Source organism: Haemaphysalis longicornis, unplaced genomic scaffold (assembly GCF_048455015.1).
Source record: "Haemaphysalis longicornis isolate Haplotype H1 unplaced genomic scaffold, Haemaphysalis longicornis Haplotype H1 scaffold_10, whole genome shotgun sequence".
NCBI classification, from domain to species: Eukaryota; Metazoa; Arthropoda; class Arachnida; order Ixodida; family Ixodidae; genus Haemaphysalis; species Haemaphysalis longicornis.
In genome coordinates this window covers 19,493,998-19,512,437 of record NW_027526204.1, presented here as the reverse complement: position 1 = coordinate 19,512,437, position 18,440 = coordinate 19,493,998, and the positions used below count along the sequence as shown (strand labels likewise).

Below are 18,440 nucleotides of genomic sequence, written 5' to 3'. Positions count from 1 at the left end.
GGAAGAAAATAATAAAAAGGATAACAAGAACCCACAGTCACGCGCGGTACGAACATGAGAAAACAGAGCCAAAAAAGAAACGGAACAACCAGAAAAAAATAACAAGGTAATGCCCTTCCTCCCCCGTGGCCACCGGGGTGAAAGAGGGGTCAAAACAACATTTGCCTATGCACGTGTTTGACATCGGCGAAAAAATCAGTCACGCGGAACGAAGAAGGTCCAGAGAAGTTATGCCCATGCACACAAAGGGCGAACACCTGCCCATATACACCCGTTCTAAGAATCAGGGTCAGGTGATTCAAACATGAGACACTTGGTTTCTTTTGGTTGGAGGCAAGGGTCGCGCCTAATAGCAGTAGGGCAGGGAGTTTCGACAGGAAATGAGTGTACATTGGAAAAAAATACAAAATAAAAAAGCGAATGTCAAACAAGTCATGAAAAGAAAGAAAACAGAAGGCAGGTGCCCGCGTATAACGCGGCACCGGGCGGTATGCATCTGGCCGGCGCATGGTATCAGTTCCGGGAACGCCGAGGCGGTCAGCAAGGATTATTAGAAAACAGCAATACAAAAAAGAAAGGGGAGATGAAAGCAATCAAACACGCTCACGTGCACAAATTGATTACAAGGTGAGAGTGTCAAAGCTACCGCAGCCTTCTATCCAGAACGTAATGTCCAGACATGCTTGTCAAATTTGCTTTAGTGACGCCATTGGGCTAAAAAACACGGTGCTAGCACGAAACTATAACCTTCTACGGGGGGTCGCCAACTGAATATTATCCAGGGAAAGAAATGAACAGGCGTAACACTATCCTGAGAAATGCAGCCGAAATTTTAATCGGAGGAAAGACACTTCAAGTTCCCATAACTTTTATTTATTCCGAACGACGCTGACTTAAACTTATAAATGAGGTAGGACCCACAAACCTCGCCATTGTGGTGCGTTTTAAAACTAGATTCAAGAATTGTGGCCTTCAGTTGTTCAAAAGAATGGCCAGGAGTGTTAATAAGCTTTGATAGAGGCAAAGAATGGCAGGTTTGCACTTCTACAGCAGCCATGTCAGGAACTGCAAGACTGCAATACCTTACAGCCAATCCCACCGTTTTAGGCGAATGCGCACAAGCCAGGCGGGTTTTGATTCTCACTACAGAGAACTTAAAACCACGCTATTGAATCAGAAATACCCAGAGCAGTTGATCGATGACGCGATTACACGAACTAACCAGTTGATCCGCACCGACATTCTCCGTAAAAAAGCTCCAAAACCCAATCCCCAAACAAACCTCGTTTTGACCCATTCGGCCTCATTTCCGAAAGTGGCATCCATACTAAGGAAACATCACAATATCCTTGCTCAAAGTGAACGCCTAAAAAGAATATTTCCCGAACCGCCACGCGTTTTTTATGGACGCAGCAAAAATTTGGGTGACGTTCTCAACAAACCCAGCATCAGCCGACCACAGACTACTGGTTGCATGACCTGTAACAAACCACGGCTTAAGGTATGCCCACAAACGACCACCACACAGCATGCCGCCAGCACAACTCCAAACTATTATGGTAATGTAAAAGGGAACATTAACTGTGATTCCGCGAACGTCGTAAACCTGCTGGAATGCACCCTCTGCCGCAAACAATACATCGGCCAGACTGAAACACCCTTTCGTTTGAGGTTTAACAATCACCGCTCTCATGCAAAAACCTGCCCTTCTTTGCCTCTATCAAAGCATGTTAACACTCCTAGTCATTCTTTTGAACAACTGAAGGCCACAATTCTTGAATCTAGTTTTAAAACGCATCACGATCGCGAGGTTCGTGAGTCCTACCTCATTAATAAGTTTAAGTCAGCGTCGTTTGGAATAAAAGAAAGTTATGGGAAATTGACGTGTCTTTCCTCCGATTAAAATTTCGGCTGCATTTCTTAGGCTGGTGTTAACGCCTGTTCATTTCTTTCCCTCGATAATATTCATTTGGCGACCCCCCGTAGATGGTTATAGTTGCGTGCTAGCACCGCGTTTTTTAGCACAAAGGCTTCACTAAAGCAAATTTGACAAGCAAGCCTGGACATTATGTTCTGGGTAGAAGGCTGCAGTACCATGGTTAGCTTTGACACTCTCACCTTGTAATCAATTTGTGCACGTGAGCGTGTTTGATTGCTTTCATCTCCCCTTTCTTTTTTGTGTAGCTGTTTTCTAATATTCCTTGCTGACCGCCTTGGTGTTCCCGGAACTGATACCATGCGCCGGCCAGATGCATACCGCCGGGTGCCGTATCATACGCGGGAACCTGCCTTCTGTTTTCTTTCTTTTCATGACTTGTTTGACATTCGCTTTTTTATCTTTATTTGTTTTGCAATGTACACTCATTTCCTGTCGAAACTGCGGGTCCTACTGCTTTTGGGCGCGACCCTTGCCTCCCACCAATAGAAACGAAGTGTCTCATGTTTCAGTCACCTGACCCTGATTCTTAGAACGGGTGTGTAAGGGCAGATGTTTGCCCTTTGTGTGCATAGGCATATCTTCTCTGGACCTTCTTCGTTCCGCTTGACTGATTTTTTCGCGGATGTCAAACACGTGCATGGGCATATCTTCTTTTGACCCCTCTTTCACCCATGTTGCCAAGGGGGAGGAAGGGCATTGCCTTGTTATTTTTTTCTCGCTGTTTCTTTTCTTGTTTGGCTCTGTTTTCTCATGTTCGTACCGCGCGTGACTGTGCGTTCTTGTTATCTTTTTTTAATAATTTTTTTCCTCGGCTCCTCTTCCACTTCTCTCATTTTTTTGCTGCCCACCAACAATGATACCATTGTACATACTCTCCCTTCCCTTGACCTGCCCTCACCCTTGCTGAATTTTCTGTATATATCTATAACCCTGGAACCAACTTATTCTGTACTCTGAAGAAAGTAAGAATATATATATATATATATATATATATATATATATATATATATATATATATATATATATACGGAGTAGTAGAACTTTGAAGATGGTAGAGAACACAAGAGAAGAAAAACTTCGAACAAGGTAAAAGCACGATTGTGGCCTACGTTTCAGCAAAGAGAACTTGCTTTCCTCAGGCCCTGAAGAAAGCAAGTTCTCTTTGTTGAAACGGAGGCGCCACAATCGTGCTTTTACCTTGTTCGAAGTTTTTCTTCTCTTGTATATATATATATATATATATATATATATATATATATAAAGTTAGTAGAACCAGAGACAATCGAGAAAGACGTAGAAAATAGAAATAAGTTTACTGACGTTTCAGGGAGAGGACTCCTTTTCTTCAGAGTACAAAATGACTTCGTTTCAGAGTTATATATATACAGCAAATGTAGCAAGGGCGTGGGCAAGGTAAGAGGAGGGGGAATTTGTACAAATGGATCATGGTTGGTGAGTAGCAAAAGAATGAAGAAAGAGCCATCTCTCTTCATTCTTTTGCTACCAACCAACCATGATCCATTTGTACAAATTCTCCCTCCTCTTACCTTGCCCTCACCCTTGCTTCATTTTCTGTATATATATAACTCTGAAACGAACTTATTTTGTACTCTGAAGAAAGGGAGTCCTCTCCCTGAAACGTCAGTAAACATATTTTTATTTTCTACGTCTTTCTCCTTTGTCTCTGTTTCTATTAACCTTATGTTTTTTCGCGCTCTGTGTGAGTTTTTATCTTTTCAGACATATATATATATATATATATACAGAAAGAAATGCCGGCAGTCTACAACGCCAAAGAAGGCATAGGGCAATGGTTAAACTATGTTTTACCGTTACTGACGTTACATTATTTTTTAATAATTACATGAGAAAGAAAGGAAGAAAAACACGCGCCCAGAGTGGGGACCGAACCCACGCCTTTCGATTAGATCTCGAATGCCTTACCAATTCGGCTATCTGGGCGACTGTGTTCTCCTTCACTTTCTGGGGTATTTATATTTACTACAACAGTATCTGACGCTTGAGGGTGGTAGCCAGCGCCACTCAGACTACACGGGGAGAAGGGGACCTTCTTTTCAACCCCCGGGGCGTGGCGCGAACGTCTACAGTCTGTCTTAAGCGGGTAACTGGCGGGAAACCCTCTTATGCTACCTCGGCATCAAGGCTGCCAGAACCGAGGCCCTCGCTAAGCTTTCGCACGATAATAGGGTTTGGAAATGAGGGGCTCGTTAGGAAATACAGAAAGAAATGCCGGCAGTCTACAACGCCAAAGAAGGCGTAGGGGAACGGTGAAACTATTTTTACCGTTAGGGACGTTACACAATTTTTTTATTAACTACATGAGAAAGAAAGATAGAAAAACAAGCGCCCAGAGTGGGGACCGAACCCACGCCTTTCGTTTAGATCTCGAATGCCTTACCAATTCGGCTATCTGGGCGACTGTGTTCTCCTTCACTTTCTGGGGTATTTATATTTACTACAACTGTATCTGACGCTTGAAGGTGGTAGCCAGCGCCACTCATACTACACGGGGAGAAGGGGACCTTCTTTTCAACCTCCGGGGCGTGACGCGAACGTCTACAGCCTGTCATAACCGGGTAACTGGCGGGAAACCCTCTTATGCTACCTTAGCATCAAGGCTGCCAGAATCGAGGCCCTCGCTAAGCTTTCGCACGATAATAGGGTTTGGAAATGAGGGGCTCGTTCGGAAATACAGAAAGAAATGCCGGCAATCTACAACGCCAAAGAAGGCATAGGGGAATGGTTAAACTATTTTTTACCGTTACTGTTGTTACATTATTTTTTATTAATTACATGACAAAGAAAGAAAGAAAAACACGCGCCCAGAGTGGGGACCGAGCCCACGCCTTTCGATTAGATCTCGAATGCCTTACCAATTCGGCTATCTGGGCGACTGTGTTCTCCTTCACTTTCTGGGGTATTTACATCAACTACAACTGTACCTGACGCTTGAGGGTGGTAGCCAGCGCCGCTCAGACTAATGAGCCCCTCCTAACGAGCCCCTCATTTCCAAACCCTATTATCGTGCGAAAGCTTAGCGAGGGCCTCGGTTCTGGCAGCCTTGATGCCAAGGTAGCATAAGAGGGTTTCCCGCCAGTTACCCGCTTATGACAGGCTGTAGACGTTCGCGTCACGCCCCGGGGGTTGAAAAGAAGGTCCCCTTCTCCCCGTGTAGTCTGAGTGGCGCTGGCTACCACCCTCAAGCGTCAGATACAGTTGTAGTAAATATAAATACCCCAGAAAGTGAAGGAGAACACAGTCGCCCAGATAGCCGAATTGGTAAGGCATTCGAGATCTCATCGAAAGGCGTGGGTTTGGGCCCCACTCTGGGCGCGTGTTTTTCTTTCTTTCTTTCTCATGCAATTATTAAAAAATAATGTAACCTCACTAACGGTAAAAAATAGTTTCACCGTTCCCCTATGCCTTGTTTGGCGTTGTAGACTGCCGGCATTTCTTTCTGTATTTCCTAACGAGCCCCTCACTTCTAAATTATATATATATATATATATATATATATATATATATATATATATAGGGAGCAGTAGAACTTTGAAGATGGTAGAGAACACAAGAAAAGAAAAACTTCGAACAAGGTAAAACCACGATTGTTGACGTTTCAGCAAAAACACTTGCTGTCGTCAGGGCCTGGCGAAAGAAATTCTCTTTGCTTAAACGTTGCCAACAATCGTGCTTTTACCTTGTACCAAATTTTTTCTGTTCAGATATATATATATATATATATATATATATATATATATATATATATATATATATATATATATATATATATATATATATATATATATATATATATATATATATATATATATATATTATAATGGGGTTTATTAGCAAACGGCTAGAGCGTGGTAACGGGGGCTGGTTGTACCAAAGGCCAAGCTAGGTCGGGAGTCCACGCGCAGGTCTCTCAGCAAGATCGTTCTCGATGGGGCTGCTCCGATGACTGAGCCTTGCACATAGACCCAGTTGGGGGATTGACGCCACCTGACAGTCAGCCTCGGTCTCAGTTGAGCACACACCCCTTTGGCCACACTGGGGCGCCTGCTAACGGCCACTATCTCTGTTACAATTACCCCCCGGGAAAAAAAGGAGCCATCCTTGGCGACTCAAGGCGAGGTGAGGACGAGCGGGTCGTAATACGGCTTAAGGCGCTGAATGTGAACAGTCTCGCGGCCACGGCGACGACGATCTGTAGGAAGAGTGACCGGCTCAACGACGTAATTCACGGGTGAAGTTCGCTCGATGACTCGGTAGGGTCCCGCGTATTTAGCTTGTAGTTTGCTCGAAAGGCCGGGGGTATTGGACGGTGTCCAAAGCCAAACTAGTGAACCAGCAGCGTATGTAGGAGCGCCGCTGGAAGCGTCGTGGCGAGCCTTCTGGCGACCTTGGTCTGCAGTTGTGAATGATCTCGCCAGTTGGCGGCACTCTTCTGCTTGCTTAGCGATTTCCGAGACGGGTGCAGACTCGGACGCATCCGGGTGGTATGGAAGGATAGTGTCCAATGTACATGATGGCTCACGTCCGTATAATAAAAAGAACGGCGAGAAGCCCGTAGTTGTCTGCGTCGCCGTATTGTAGGCGTAAGTGACGAAAGGCAGAACTAAATCCCAGTTGGAATGGTCGGGAGAAACGTACAGCGAAATCATGTCGCCTAATTTACGGTTGAAGCGCTCAGTCAGTCCGTTAGTTTGCGGGTGATAGGAGGAGCTCTTTCTATGAACGACTCGGCATTCGGTCAGCAGGGCCTCCACAACGTCTGACAAGAAGACGCGTCCCCTGTCACTCAACAATTCTCTCGGCGCTCCATGGCGAAGTATAAAACGTTGAAGGAGGAACGATGCAACGTCGCTGGCGGTAACAGCGTGTAGTGCGGCTGTTTCTGCATACCTCGTGAGGTGGTCAACCGCGACGATAATCCATCGGTTGCCTGCAGTCGTGGTGGGGAGCGGACCATATATGTCGATGCCGACACGGTCGAAAGGGCGAGCCGGACATGGTAGCGGCTGCAGCGGGCCGGTTTGGTGTTGAGGGGGACACTTGCGACGCTGGCAATCTGTACACGAGCGAACGTACTTGGTTAGAAACGTGTACATTCCACGCCAGTAATAGCGCAAACGCAAGCGCTGGTACGTTCTGAGCACCCCAGCGTGCGCGCACGTTGCGTCAGCGTGGTAGTGGGAGCAGAAATCAGAGCGCAGATGGCCAGGGACGACGAGTAACCACTTCCGGCCCTCAGATGAATAGTTCCGGCGGTAAAGAAGGTCGTCCCGAAGGGCACAGTGCGAAGCCTGGCGGCGCAGCGACCGAGAGGCGGCAACTGTTGACGGACTGGACAAATATTGACGGACAGAGGCGATCCACGGATCTTTACGCTGTTCCGCAGCCATGTCAACGGAGTCTAGAGATGCCACGGTACCATCTGGCATAGATGAACTGTGATCGTCCGACCCCACGGGTGATCTGGACAGGGCATCAGCATCCGTGTGTCTGCGTCCGGACCGGTATACGACGCGAATGTCGTGCTCCTGCAGGCGAAGAGCCCAACGACCGAGTCTGCCAGAAGGGTCTTTGAGTGAAGACAGCCAGCAGAGGGCGTGGTGGTCCGTAACGACGTTGAATGGACGACCGTAGAGGTAAGGGCGAAACTTGTTGATTGCCCAAACGATCGCCAAACATTCTTTCTCTGTTACGGAATAATTCCGTTCCGCCTTCGTCAGAGTGCGGCTGGCGTATGCGACGACGTATTCATGGAAGCCAGCTTTCCGCTGGGCGAGCACGGCGCCAAGACCGACACCACTCGCGTCAGTGTGCTCTTCAGTAGGTGCAAGCGGGTCAAAATGGCGCAGTATTGGGGGCGTCGTAAGCAGGCGCCGCATGGTCACAAATGAGTTGTCACAAGCAGGCGACCACTGGAGACGTTCGTTGTGTCCGCTGAGGAGCTGCGTTAAAGGGGCGATGATGGTTGCATAGTTTCGGATGAATCGGCGAAAATAGGAGCATAAGCCGATAAAGCTTCGGAGGTCTTTCAGAGTGGCTGGTTTGGGAAACTCTGCCACGGCACGAAGCTTGCCCGGATCTGGAAGGATGCCCTCTTTGGACACAACATGGCCCAAAATTGTTAGCTCTCGAGCAGCAAAGCGGCACTTCTTCAGATTCAGTTGCAAGCCGGCTGACGTGAGGGAAGTCAACACTTGCTTAAGGCGCTCAAGGTGCGTGTCAAAATCCGATGAAAACACAACAATGTCATCCAAATAACAAAGACAGGTTTTCCACTTAAGGCCCCGTAAAACGTTGTCCATCATTCGTTCGAAAGTGGCTGGCGCATTACAAAGCCCGAACGGCATCACGTTAAATTCGTAAAGACCGTCAGGTGTAACGAACGCTGTTTTGGAGCGGTCGGCATCAGCCATGGGCACTTGCCAGTAACCCGACCGCAGGTCCAAGGAGGAGAAAAACTCGGCACCCTGGAGGCAGTCAAGAGCGTCGTCGATACGGGGCACCGGATAAACGTCCTTGCGCGTAATCTTATTGAGGCGGCGATAATCCACGCAGAACCGGATCGACCCGTCCTTTTTTGTGACCAGAACAACAGGAGAGGCCCACGGGCTGGTAGAGGGTCGGATGACATTACGGGTAAGCATATCGGACACTTGCTCGTCGATCACGCGGCGCTCCGTAGGTGACACGCGATATGGTCTCTGCCGCAGTGGGGCGTGGGAGCCGGTGTCTATTTCATGTAAAACTGCCGACGTGCGTCCCAGGGTGGTTTGTACGCAATCAGAGGAGTCGCGAAAACACTGAAGGAGGGCGATGAGCTTGTCACGTTGTTCAAGGCTAAGGCCCTTGTCGACGGACTGCAGGAACGCATCCGAGCTTGACGCACCCACAGGACTATGTGTGCCAACAGTGAGCAGCGATGGTTCGTCGGGCACAGCGTTCACGTGAGAAGGGTCAACGGCTTCCACACACCCTATACATTCCCCATGGAACAAGGTAGTCGGGCAGGAAGATGGGTTACAGATGACGATTAAGCTGCAACCGGACTGGACGTCGATGACAGCAGATGGTAAAGGCAGACATTTGCGCGAGAGGAAGGACCTGGACGGCGTGAAAACCACAGTCGTGTCGTCCACATTGCACAAAACGGGCACTATGAGGGAAGATCTCGGGGGAATGTCCGTATCTTCGGAAACAGTTAACTTGGTCAACAGCTCGTTCGACGGCGGCTCGTAGAACGGTAGAAGTTCAACTTGCAAACGGGCGCAATCGATTATGGCATGATGTCGGGATAGGAAGTCCCAGCCGAGGATTATGTCGTGGGAACATGATGGGAGAACAATGAATTCGATGACGTAGGTGACGTCTTGGATGAGAACCCGAGCGGTACACATGGCCAACGGTTTAATCTCTTGCGCGCTCGCAGTCCGAAGGGTAAGGTCAGAGAGAGGCGTCGTAACTTTACGTAATGAGCGGCGTAGACGTTCATTCAACACAGACACAGCGGCCGACACTTTAATTACGTCGTAACTTTACGTAATGAGCGGCGTAGACGTTCATTCAACACAGACACAGCGGCACCAGTGTCAATAAGCGCGAGGGCGGCGACACCTTCAACAGTCACGTCTATAACATTGGCGGGTGAGAGAGGAGGGCTTCGGAATTTCGACGGGGCTGCAGTTCTTGCCTCGGGAACTGCAGCCGTTAGTTTCCCTCAGCGGTCGGATTCTGGCGGGGACGCATGGGAGACGGCGAACGGCGACGCGGAGAAAAGGAGCGACGGCTGGAAAAGGGCGGACGGTCGGCAGAGGACGAATTCGGTGCCTGACCCAAGTCTCCATGGGTGTAGTACGGTTGCGGTCCATAAGGAGGCACTCGATGGACGTCGCTAGCAGGCGGTGGCCGCCGACGGCACAACCGAGCGACGTGTCCGGGCATGCAGCACGCGTAACAGATAGGGCGGTTGTCAGATGTGCGCCAGGGGTTCAGCGGTTCAGGTGGTAGCCGAGGATAAGGCGTCGCGCGCGGGTCTCTCACATACTGGTACGCTTGGAAAGCACCGGGCTGCAGTTGCCGGACTACTGAGGCGTAACTGAAGGGGAGCGCTCCAGGAATGGCGGGGGGCACCGCCATCGTCACTGGTGGTGCGATGGGCGCTGCCACTGGTTGTTCGAGGGGCACTGTCACTTGCGGTTCGAACGGGGGCGCCACGGGTGGCGCGACGGTCGCTACCACGGGGGCCGGCACAAGTGTAGGTTGGCGAACTGGAGGAAGCGCCTCGGCGACTTGCTCCCGGATTACGCGGCGTACAGTCGAAGGCAGTGAAGGCGAAGGCAGACGCTCATGAACACTGGGAAGCAGAGCCAGCTGTCGAGCAATTTCTGCGCGCACGAACTCCTCGATGTGCGGCAGAAGAGAAGAAAGGTCATGCGGCATCGTGAGAGGGGAAAGGCATCCCCGTGAGCACTCTTCATGGGGCGATGTACGCTGGCGAGTAACGACACGCTGCTTGCGCAGTTCATCGTAGCTCAGGCACCATGTAGTGATTTCGTCCACAGTCTGTGGGTTCTTGTTTAGCAACATCTGAAAGGCGAACTCTTCTATCCCTTTGAGAACGTGTCTGACCTTCTCGCTCTCCGGCATCGCAGGGTCAACGCGCTTGCAAAGGTCTACAATGTCCTCGATGTAGCTGGTGTAACTTTCATTGTCCTGTTGGGCTCGGACGCGCAGACGTTGTTCGGCGTTTAGCTTGCGTAGAGCGGGGCGACCAAACGCTGCCAGGAACCTCGTCTTAAAGGCCGACCAAGTCTGCATCTTCGGTTCATTGTTATGAAACCATGATTCAGCTAATTTGTCGAGGGAGAAAGGGACGTTGTTGAGTTTGGCAACGTCATGCCAGCGATTGTGGGTGCTCACCCTTTCGAATGTTGAGAGCCAATCTTCCGCATCGATGTCGTCACTGCCGGTGAAACTGGGGGGGGTCGCGCTGACGCAGTGACCCGGAGCAGATGACGGGCGCAGGCTGCGGCGGGGTCATGTCGTGCTCGATTCCTCGGGAGACGGGAGGGAGCACTCGCTTGCTTCGTAGTTCCAGGCCGGGGACCGTGCAAAGACTACGACCTCCACCAAAATATAATGGGGTTTATTCGCAAACGGCTAGAGCGTGGTAACGGGGGCTGGTTGTACCAGAGGCCAAGCTAGCTCGGGAGTCCACGCGCAGGTCTCTCAGCAAGATCGTACTCGATGGGGCTGCTCCGATGACTCAGCCTTGCACATAGACCCAGTTGGGGGATTGACGCCACCTGACAGTCAGCCTCGGTCTCAGTTGAGCACACACCCCTTTGGCCACACTGGGGCGCCTGCTAACGGCCACTATCTCTGTTACAATATATATATATATATATATATATATATATATATATATATATATATATATATATATATATATATATATATATATGCCTCATTGTTAAGGCAATTATCTTCAGCTCCTACAGTAGGGCATAAAATAAAAAATAACAAGTAATTCATTATACCTTTCTCCAAGTCATGCTCAGTGGGAATACAGCTTAAGCTTTTTAAAAGGACCCGCCTGACAGCGCCCGCCAAAGGTCTTCTTGACTAAGAATAGCTCACAATGCCATAGGTACAGAGGAACCTATTGGTTTTATTATTTTACTTCTCATTAACCCATAACTACTCCATTTTCATGAGCAGCGATGCGTACGCAGTCGTTTTTGCAACGGAATTGTTATATTTGTTGAGCTGAAATAACAGCGCACGGATACAAGTTCGTGAAATGTTTACCAAGCAAAACTTTCTTGAAGGCTGGTACTAAAGCAAGGGATGCAAGACAAAATTATAGATAAAAGCAGGTTGATGTGTTTGCGACAGAAACGCTAGGCTTCGTAAAAATTTTAGCGTGATTTTTTGTCACCGACTTTGTATAATTACAGGTTTTAACTACCATGAAAACAGGTTTTATAATCATCGGTTATTGCCGCGCACCTCAGTACAAAGCCAAATATTCATCCATTAGTGTGTTCAGTCAGTAAATTATAAAAGTACTCAAAGCACTGAACCAGATAGCTAGCGTTAACTGTTGTCGTAAAGGTACTAGAGCACTTGTGAATGACACTGTAAAATACTGCATGCATCTCTGAAGGGCTGCCAATACGCCATCTTACCGCCATGAGGTGTAATATAATCAGCATTTGGGAATTCATTAGAAGTAATGGTCGAACTACTCTTGTTTTGTTTAATAAGTTCCGCCAGGCATTAAATTTCCAGGGTGGGAAACATGGGTGCTAACTTGAGGCTGTTGGCTGCTTGTCAGACTACGTGCTCATTCAATGCCTTATTTTTTCCTCGCTGTCTAGTTATCTTTCCAGTGAGCTCTATATTTCCCAATCATTTTTAACTACTTCTCCTTTTGTACAGATGAGTTTTACGAGATAGGTAAAGTATCGAATGGAGGAAAAAGGCAGTTTTTTTTTTTCAAACTCAAACCAGACGCAAGATCAAGGAAGGCGCTTACCAAGGAGGAAGTAGACGCGAATGCTGCCCTTTTCTTTGTAGCTGGGTGAGTGCGTTTGGTGTAATTTTTTGTTTTAATATCTCGTTTCAATGCTGATTACTGTTTCAGAACACTTAAATATATACACTAAACTGCAATTGGTCAAGTCTTCTGTATAATGAACGATAGTAAACTTCTCATGAAACAACCATGATGGGATCGCGACGCATGTTTACCTTACATAAAACATCTGAGTGTTCTGTATCGCATAAATACCCCTGAATGCAGTCGCTTCGTTTCCACATTTTTTTTTCTCTATATATACTAGAGCAAGGAGCTTTCCAATCCTTAGATGCCCTGTGGACAAAATGGAGCAATAAAAGAACCAGCCGACCGCGAGGCTCGCGCTGTGGCTGTAGCTGAGTGCCCGAGTTAAAAATACTGCGGTTTTATTTGCACCGATATTGTGTCACATGTCTTAATGTAATCACTCAGGTGACAACCTATTTCGGATTGACTCCCAAGTGACAGTCTGCAGATAATGACGTTTGGAGACAAAAGGCATTTCAAAGAAATGTTGCTAATGTTCCAAACCCATTGCCAGAAACAATTCAACCGAACGTTGCCAGAACATTAAAGCAACCCCATTGTACTAATGTTACTAAAAGAGAGCTGGTAGCATCCTGACGTCCCGGAAATCCGGAGGTAGCAAAATAAAATCGGGGGTTTTTCCCCTTACACTCAATGCACACTGTTCCAAACAATAGCACATTGTCTCTTTGTCCAGCTTCGCAACACTTTGCGATTAATAATAATAAGGCTTTGTTCCAATTTAGACGCATTACATACTTGTTGCCACACCTGCGGACTAGTGCCTGTGAGTGGGTACGCTGGTCAGTACCCTTTCACGCCTCCGTCTTCTTGCTCCGGAGAGAACACTGGCATTCTGGCATTCTGTTTTTTTTTTCGTGATAAGCTGGCCGTCACAAAAATGGCAGTGTGCAAATTTTTTGCCACTGCCTGTCTTCCACGGACGCTAACATCGACCTTCAATCATTGTAGGTCAAAGATCGGCCTTCTACATGCGCGTGTCTCGCTCCACTAAAGAAGGCGCTGCACTGTTCCGGTTTCTCATAATCGGAATATTACATATTTTGGGAACATAAATGCTGTGCCTACGTGTATATTACGCACCATATCACCAGTTAGTCGTAACGGTAGAGAAACTGGAGAAAAATGCTTCCGGACAGTTCCGACGTAACAACCAATCAATTATATTTCCCCGCACCTTCCACATTAAACAATACGAGTTGGGGTCGTTCTGCCGAGAATACCTACGTTACACAATAAACACATACGACTGGATTTCATCAATTCCCATAACTTTAACTCTTACATCTATGGTTGCAAGGGAAGCGAACCGAATAAAAACAGCCCTGCATAAAAGTGAATGTGGTTGGAAAGCAAAGCCGTAAACGGCATCCACAGCGATTACCCATGCGGCGTCACTTAAATTAACTCACGTCGCTCTACAAATAGTGAAACCAGACAGAAGGGAAATGCACTTAACCACACCCTTTATTACTTAAAAGAGATATTCTTGGTAGGGTTAAATCAAAGCATAATGTATGAACGGTGGTTAGTTGAGTTGTAGTGGTGTAGCACATGAGTGGAAACTCTTTTTTTTATAATGTTTAAAGGATCTCAAACCCGGTGTTAGACGATATCACTTCTCCGTCTCTGCCGCCGCGGACGGAGGCGATGGGATCGGCGGCAGAGACGCAGGAGGCGGAGGAGTTGGAGGAGGAGCAGGAGAAGGAGGAGGAGGAGCAGGAGGACGAAGAGGAGGAAGTGGTGGAGGAGGAGTATGAGGAAGAGGAAATACTTCTATTCATATTTCTGAACGGCCCAGAGTGCGGTCTAGGGGAGTGGTTTCTTCATCACTGGAACCCATATGCAGGCCGCGCCGCCTGTGCTCTGTCCATCAGGTAAAGCTGGGTAGGCAGAGAGGGGTTGGACTGCAGCATGTCCCATTGCTCTTGTTGGGTAGTAAACGGAAAGAGAGGAGGGTGCTCAGGGCTAAAGTCGCACACCCGGATTATGTGGCGGAGTGTACCTACTTCTGAGCAAAATTTACATTCAGCGTCGTAGCGATTCGGGTGCAGTGAGTGAAGACGCGTCGGGTATGGTAAGGAACCGGATTGTATGAGCCGTAGGGTAGTTTGTTGTGCCCTGGTAACGTCAGGGTAAGGCGAAGGTAGGGTCTGCCTCTGAAGGCGATAATGCTGGGTTATGTCTCTGAAAGAGACAAGCGGGTGAATGTCCCCGTGCAGCTCCATAGCAGGGGGGTAGAGGGGGTAAAAGTGCAGGCTTGTTGATGGGCGTATTCGTTGCCCTCATTTCCCTCCATGGAAGCGTGAGCGGGTGTCCAGATGAGCTAAATGGAACCGTTTGGGGAGTGTTTTTAAGCACACGCAGTGGAGGTCGGGACACCCAACACGACTGGTAATTCTGGTAGGCTTGTTTGGAATAGGTGACTACCTTCCGAACCCCTGGTTGAGTGAGAGCCAAGGGGATGGCTGTCTCTTCTGCTGCCGTCATGTCACGGATCTTGAGTGAGGCACAGGCAAGAAGGTTGGTTCTGGAGGCAGCCACGATGATGGCGTACTGCTGTCCTCGATGTTGGGAGGCGTCTGTGTAGATAACTGCATGGTCCCCACCGAGGTTGGTGTAGAGCGCTAGAGCCCGTGCTTGTCGGTGACCCTCATCGTGTGAGGGGTTCATATTTCGAAGCTAAAACTCCGGGAGTATATCAAGCAGAGTGACATTCTGTGCTGCCCAGCCAACCTGGTGAAGGATGCGGCGACCCGCTACAGTTCTGCTCATTCGGATCTTCTGGTTCGAAAGATGCCCTCTATCAGCTCTTCCATCGTGTGGTGGAGCCCCGTGCTAAGCAGCCTCTCTGTAAACGCACTCATGGGAAGACCATAGGCCTGCTCAAGCACCTTTCTAATCATTATACAAAGCATCTTTATGTCATCCTTGCCGAGAAGAAGACTGGGGGTTGACGTAAGTGATTTTCGAGAAGACAAAAGCGTTCATTAATCGAAAGGCATCGGATTCCTTGAGGCCTCGCTTCTTGGTGGCAACTCGCCTGATCATGTATAGGTTGTGATTGATGTTGCGTTTGAGGCGCTCCAAGGATACTTCACCCTTGCTGTTGGCCGGGAGATGTAGGCCCAGGATCTTGATGCTGGGGCTTGGAGTGATGGCCTGGCCATCAAGAATTATTCGAATATGTTCCATGATGTGTCGTTTTGCGTGAGGGCCCACGACAAGGAGCTCTAATTTTTTACGTGAACACTGGAGGCCAGAGGCTATAGCCCATTGGCGTACTTGAATTGATATGCCATGCGTTGGTGTGAGCTTGCTTAAATTTTTGTAACTACTAGCAGACGCGCAAGGCGCGCACAGGGCCGCTAGACGTGCCGTGGGCGGAGCGAACACTGGCGCGAGACGTCGCGTGACGGAATCACGTCGCATTCAGCAAGAATGCCGCGGGTAAATCTGTAGATGTGCCTGGTAAGCGCACCGCCTGTCTTCCCAGTCTGCGCGTCTGCTCGTAGCTAAATATACATCGCGTGTTTGTTGTGTTCATTAGTCTTCAGGTTGGGAGCGTTCAAGCAGAACCAATCTTTTCCGGCGAGTTAAAGAGGGCGAGGTCGGGTTGTGTCACGTTTACATTCGCCAGCTTCTTAATCGGTTTTTGTTCTTACGGGATACGAATGACCCTTTTCTGCGAAAATTTTTAGGCCGTGTGCTGTCAAAAGCGTTGCCAATATATATTGTCTCATCCGCAGACGAAAGCTGTAGCAGCCCTAAAGGCTATATGAAGGAGGTTGTGGACTCTTTTACGTTTCTAGCAGTACGGTGTTCACTGGAGTACTTAGCAGCTGTGTCAAGGACGGCACTTACTAAAGACTTAAAGGAAGGGTTGTTACCTGTGCCACTTTACCGATCAGCGTATACATCTGTTCCTGGCCAGCACGTGTTATCTCGTGTTAAAAAGATGGCCGTCCCAGCATCCGTGAAAACCTTTTTCTTTAAACTACACACCGGTACATTTCCCGTTAAAACGTGGATGCCGGAGAAAGGCTTGTTTGTCGCTGGTCCTACAACGTGCACTTTGTGCTGCAAACCAGAAACTGTTGATCACGTTTTCGCGGAGTGCTGGGACGCGTACGTTTACTGGAATGTGTTGCAAAGGACCTTAAAGATACACCTGCCCGTTTCACACCAAGGCACACGATTTCTTTGCGTACCTAGTGACAAGAGTGGGCCGCATGACCTCATGATGTCTCTAGGATTGCATGCAATTTCGAGGTCGAGGATGGCGGTGCGTCACGCTTATCCGCACTCCCTCACTGTGAGCAAATACTTTGCACAGAGTATTAGTTTGCTCTATGAAGTGCACAAGTTGCAGACGCCAGATATGGAATGGCTACCTCTGCCAGAAGAACTGTGTACGTTTGATGTTTATTTTAGGTTTTTCCGTCAGCCGACGTTCGGCCGACGGTTTTTAATCTATCCGTGGCGTCTATTGTGTGCGAAAAAAAATGTAATAAAGAAAAAGAAACTGCTCGTACCTGATTCGGTAAGACAACGGGCTCTCGCTTTCCTGCGAGTTTCTGTTGACCCCAACGGTCGCGAAAAAACCCTTGGGTGTACAGGTAAAAAGCTTTCCTTTAAAAAGAATGCAATATAGGTTGTGTTAATTTTGCGGTATAGCAGACAATACTCTAAAAGCCACAAAAGTTTATGTGCGGAGTTTTTACAACGGACGACTTAAATGCCAAGGATTCCGCGCACTCTTCTGGCGCTGCCGCAAAACTGCCCGCGGCATGTCGTCAATGCTCAGAGCAAAACTTCTGTTATTATTATGCAATCAAAACTTTCCCTAAAAGAGTTGCATAACAATTGCTCAATAAGATGACTCTGTGGTCCTCCTGAGTTTCATTTGCTTGTCACATTTCATTCACGATGAAAAGTTGTAAACGTTACATAATTGCATAATACGTACTTACATAAATGATAAGTAATACAAACGTTACCCTCAGCAAGCTTAACTAATCAGGTCTCCCGAAGCCATACAGAACCGCGCCGCTCGCATCCTAACGGTCAAATACAGTCCTCACCACAGCATCCGAGATATCAAGGCATCCCTTGGAATCCCCTCAAAACCGCTCGACTTGGTGTTTCCCATTCGCTTTTCCTAAATTTCCAAGGTCACCACACTAGACTCCTGATCCCAGCAGCCCGTTCGTCGAGACGCTTTTCTCCCGCAGCTTCCAGCGCCTACATGGTTCGACTAATTCTCCAAATAAATCATTCTTGCCTTCTGCAAACAAAGATAAGAATAGCCACTGGAATCAATCGTCCTTGTTCATGATTTCTACAATTTTCAACATTTCTACAAATAAATAGTTCCTGCTTTTTCTTTTGTTACGCAGCCGCTTCAGCCCATCACTATGTGCTTTTCATTCTTCAGTTGTGCAGCATTGACTATGAAGTCCTGTTTTTGTTCCAGAGATTACTCACAATTGTACAAATTTGCATTTTGTGTCACTGTTTGCTAATCATGTGAGTTTTATTTCATAATCACGTTTTACTACGTTCCTTCATGACCCCCCTTATGTAATACCCCGAAAGGAGCCCTTAAGGAAAAATAAATTATGATGGTGATGAAGACCATAACTCTCGTCTGTTATACACGAGCGTCGAAGGGAGGAGTACCGGTACGCCAAACGGCTGTAACTATTGTTTTACTGACACTCTTCCAACGTGAAAATTTTGGTGAGTTGGTGATGCATGTCAAACCACAGCACAAACGACACGAGAAAGGGCGAATGCAAGCAGCACTTCCTGTGTCCTCTTGCTTTCGTCTTT

At 47.9% G+C, this 18,440-nt stretch overlaps 1 protein-coding gene across 1 annotated transcript in view; it reads left to right on the top strand.

The window, feature by feature from the left end:
* LOC144157638 (lithocholate 6-beta-hydroxylase-like) overlaps positions 1–18,440 on the top strand; it is a 121,484-nt gene that overhangs the window by 65,374 nt on the left and 37,670 nt on the right. Inside the window, exon 9 of the mRNA XM_077688461.1 lies at positions 12,491–12,560. Within this exon, the coding sequence (XP_077544587.1) occupies positions 12,491–12,560 (70 nt within the window). The remainder of the gene's footprint in view (positions 1–12,490; positions 12,561–18,440) is intronic.